The sequence below is a fragment of the Emydura macquarii genome, unplaced genomic scaffold, assembly GCF_026122565.2.
Source record: "Emydura macquarii macquarii isolate MOO-44397 ecotype Brisbane River unplaced genomic scaffold, CSIRO-AGI_Emac_v2 contig_2388, whole genome shotgun sequence".
NCBI lineage: Eukaryota > Metazoa > Chordata > Testudines > Chelidae > Emydura > Emydura macquarii.
The window spans coordinates 1-4,217 of record NW_027132525.1 but is presented as its reverse complement, the minus strand read 5'-3'; the positions used below and the strand labels follow the sequence as shown (position 1 = coordinate 4,217).

Genomic DNA, 4,217 nt, shown 5'->3' with positions numbered 1-4,217 from the left:
AGTTCCTGTATCCTGGTCTCTGAAAGGCTGAATGAAGAAGTCACATCAGGGATTCCAGCTTTTATTATTCCTGTTTTGGAAGAAGCACAACTTTTCTCATCAGATAAACAGAAGGTAAAGGCGAATGTATATTCTTATACCTGATCCCTCCTGTCCAGTACATAGCTTTCCTGTACACAGTAGGACCTGCTAGGGTTTGGTGAAATATTTCCATCAAAACTCTTCATGATGGGAAATTGGATTTTCAACACAAGAAAAATGTTCATAGAAAGTGTCTGCTTTTCTTCAATGTTTTTTTTTTAATGTTTCATTGAAAATTCAAAATATCTGAAAACCCAGCACATTTTCAGTTTGTTCTCTGACCAAAAAGAAATTAGATTTTGGCTTTACATTTGGGAGTTTATAGCTGCTTTTTCTTTAGAGATTTTTGTTTTTAGAATTAAAAGTCAAACCTATCCACGGTGGAAATATAAGACCCTGAGTAGCTCTCTAGAACCTACGGTCATAAATGACGTGTAACAGAGACACTGTCTTTTTGTGAAACACATCGGAGCAGACAGGTTCAGATGCATGTAGAACACCCTGGGTTCCAGTTCTAGCCAGAGCTGGGCTGAGTTGACCAGTCTTTGTGAGGATTTATGAGATTTTGAGCCTCCTTGCTCACTCACTGAATGAAAAGCATCGTTCAGAACTGATGGTGGTGAAATTCCAGAGGCAGTGAGACTCCAGAGGCAGGAAAAGAGGGTAGAAATGTGGAGAGAAACTGACAAAATAAACTTCTTCTTAGGATAAGGTAATTAATGCCTCTCAGTAAAGAATTTAACACATATCCAGTGGGAAAAAAAATCTTTGGAATAGGAAATTTTAAACGAGGTATCTAGCTAGCTGACTATCTGCCCGTGTGTTGCAATGTAGCCTTCCCTCCAGAATCTTTCTTGCTTGCTTGTGTTCGTTATTTCTGCCTATCTGACAGTCTGTCTCTGTCTTTCCTTCTCATCACAATATCTATCTAAATTTATCATTTGAGTGCTATATCAGTTATAGAAGATAAAAACAACCCTACAGTACATGAGGTTACAGTTTGATATGACTGCAAAAATGTGATTTCTAGCAGATTTCTAGCAGAAGAAATAGGCAAGTACTAAAACTAATATTGTGTCGTCTCTGGTAAGATACATAGCTGGAATTTGTAAACCTGCACAAACTTCTTAAATAAACACATTGTTTAAAAAAACAACAACTAATTTTATACTGGTTAACCCAAAACTTCAGTTATGAGCGGAACAAAAAAATGGAATAATAAATCATAGCTGTGAAGGGCTGGAAAGGACCTTGAGAGATCATCTTTCCAGTGGTTCTCAACCAGGAGTATATGTACCCCTGGGGATATGCAAAGGTCTTTCAGTTGGTACATCAACTCATCCAGACATTTGTCTAATTTTACAACTAGGCTTCATAAAAAGCACTAGTGAAGTCAGTACAAACTACAATTTCACACAGAGAATGCCTTCTTTATGCCGCTCTATATACTAGACACTGAAATGTAAGTACAATATTTATATTCCAGTTGATTTATTTTAGAAGTATATGGTGAAAATGAGAAAGTGAGCAATTTTTCAGTAATAGTGTCTGTGACTCTTTTCTATTTTTATGTCTGATTTTGTAAGCAAGTAGCTTTTAAGTGAGGTGAAACTTGGGGCACGCAAGGCAAATCAGACTCCTGGAAGGGGTACAGTTGTATGGAAAGGTTTGAGAGCCTCTGATCTATTCCATCCTGCCATGCTGACTATCTAGACATCACTGACGTGTTTAATCTAAGATCTCATAAAAACATTCAGTTAAGAGTAATTCCACAGCCTGCTTTGATAACCTGTCCCTGTGCTGAACTGTTCAAAAGTTTTACTTACTATACCTAAATCTCTCTTGTTGTAGATTATGTTGATTCCTTCTTTTGCAACTCTCAGTGGACATGGAGAATAATTGATCACTGTCCCCTTTATAACAACCTTTTACATGTTTGAAGACTGTTATCAGGTCACCCATTAATTTTCTCGTCTCTAGATTAAACATGCCCAATTCTTTCCACCTTTCCTCACAGGGCAGGTTTTCTAACCTTGAATCACTTCTGTTGCTCTCTGCTGAACTATCTCTTCAATTTGTCCATATTTTTCTTATCATTTGATTCCCAAAAGTGGATGCAAACCTGCAGCTGAGGCCTCACCAGTGCTAACTTGAGGAGAACAATTACCTCCCGTATCTGACATACAGCACAATAGCTGAACTGCCATGTACCCAGTCAAATGGGGATGGTTGAAATCCCCCATTTTTATTGGGATTTCTGGTTTTTTAGCCTCTCTAATCTCCCTGAGTGTTTCACAATAACCACCACAAACCTGGTCAGCTGGGTGGTAGTATATTCCTTCTCCTATATTCTTATTATTCAAGCATGGAACCTTGCATGAACTCCATCTCCACAGAGAGTCTATGGTACAGTTTGATTCATTGAAGATTTGTATCCATTTGACTCTTTCACATACGGTGCTACACCCCCATCCCTGACACCTGCTTGCTCATTCCTATATATTTTGTGCCCTCTTATTACTGTGTGTCATTGATTATCATTGCCCCACCAAATTTCTGACACCTATTATATTGCCTCCAAAACCAGAACTAAACAACAAAAATAAGGTGAGACCAGATAAAACACAATGAATCTGTTTTATATCATATTTCACAGGTTGTGATTGTTATTGCTTTTTTAAAAAGAAATATTTTTGTCAATAGAACCCATGGCAGACCCAGAACGGGGAAATCAAACGTCCATCATGGGATTCATCCTCCTGGGCTTTGGGAATTTCCATGAATTGCAAATTCTTCTCTTCCCGCTGTTTCTAGTGATATACGTTGTGACCATGGCTGGGAACACGGCCATCGTGGTGCTAGTTGTCGCTGATCAGCACCTTCACACTCCCATGTACTTCTTCCTGGGGAACCTGTCCTGCTTGGAGACCTGCTACACCTCCGCCATCCTGCCCCGGATGCTGGCCAGTCTCCTGAGTGGGGACAAGACCATTTCATTTGCTGGTTGCCTCATACAATTTGATATCGTTGGTTCTCTGTTATGTACAGAGTGTTGTCTCTTATCAGCGATGTCTTATGATCGGTATTTAGCCATATGCAAACCACTGCATTACACAGCCTGTATGAATAGTGGTTTTTCCCTCCAGCTAGCAGTTGGATCTTGGCTCAGTGGCTTTGCAGTCGGCACCATCACAACATGTTGGGTGTCACAACAGATTTTTTGTGGGCCCAATAAAATTGACCATTTCTTTTGTGATTACACCCCTTTGATAAAACTGTCCTGCAGTGACACCACCCAGATGGTTCTTGTCTTCTTCCTCATCTCCTGCATATTTGTTCTTCCCCCTTTTCTCTTAACCCTCATATCTTACACGTGTATCATCAGCGCCATCCTGAGAATCCCTTCCAGCACGGGGAGGCAAAAAGCCTTTTCTACCTGCTCCTCTCACCTCATCATGGTGACAGTTTTCTACGGGACCCTGATCATTGTCTACGTGCTCCCGGACACGGCTGCGCTGCGCGACCTGAACAAAGTGTTCTCCATCTTCTACACCATGCTGACGCCCATGGTCAATCCCCTCATCTACAGCCTGAGAAACAAGGAGGTCAAGGAGGCCCTGAGAAAAGCTCTGAGTAAGATGGTGTAGTGTTTGGTATTTTTATCTCGGTGGCGGAATGGAGCACACTGGCAAAAGGATGTCAAAAGTGCTTATTTATTACATGAGATAGCATAAGAAAGACAGACAGGAGCTGGAGTCCTTTACCATACAGGAACTGCAGCTCCGGCACAAGTCTTAAGGTGGAAAGTACAATGAAAGTACAATTAACCACAAGGATATAAAGTAGCAACTTATAGGCACAGGACTTATTATTATCATAAGCTGAGCAACCGCAGCAGCAGCTGCAGTTAGTGAACAGAGAAGTGAACCTTAAGCAAGGAAGAGACCTGCCAAGAGGATACCTACAGCAATATACTCCTGGGGGCCCATCGATGTAAGAGAGCTAGCCTTATCTAAACGTGTGCAGGGACGCTTACCAACCCAAGAACGAGGAGACCCAATACTTCGTTCTGATAAGCGGGTGGCGTACAGGAACCGCCTGCCCGAGGCATCCGCTAGCGCCTCCACGGATCCACG

The 4,217-nt window shown here is 41.3% G+C and overlaps 1 protein-coding gene across 1 annotated transcript; it reads left to right on the top strand.

Annotated features, from left to right (window-relative positions):
• Nucleotides 1-2,789: 2,789 nt before the first annotated feature.
• Nucleotides 2,790-3,728, top strand: LOC137161857 (olfactory receptor 6F1-like). The gene has a single exon (XM_067561367.1). The coding sequence runs from the start codon at nucleotides 2,790-2,792 to the stop codon at nucleotides 3,726-3,728; it is 939 nt and encodes a 312-aa protein (XP_067417468.1).
• The last annotated feature ends 489 nt before the right edge of the window (nucleotides 3,729-4,217 follow it).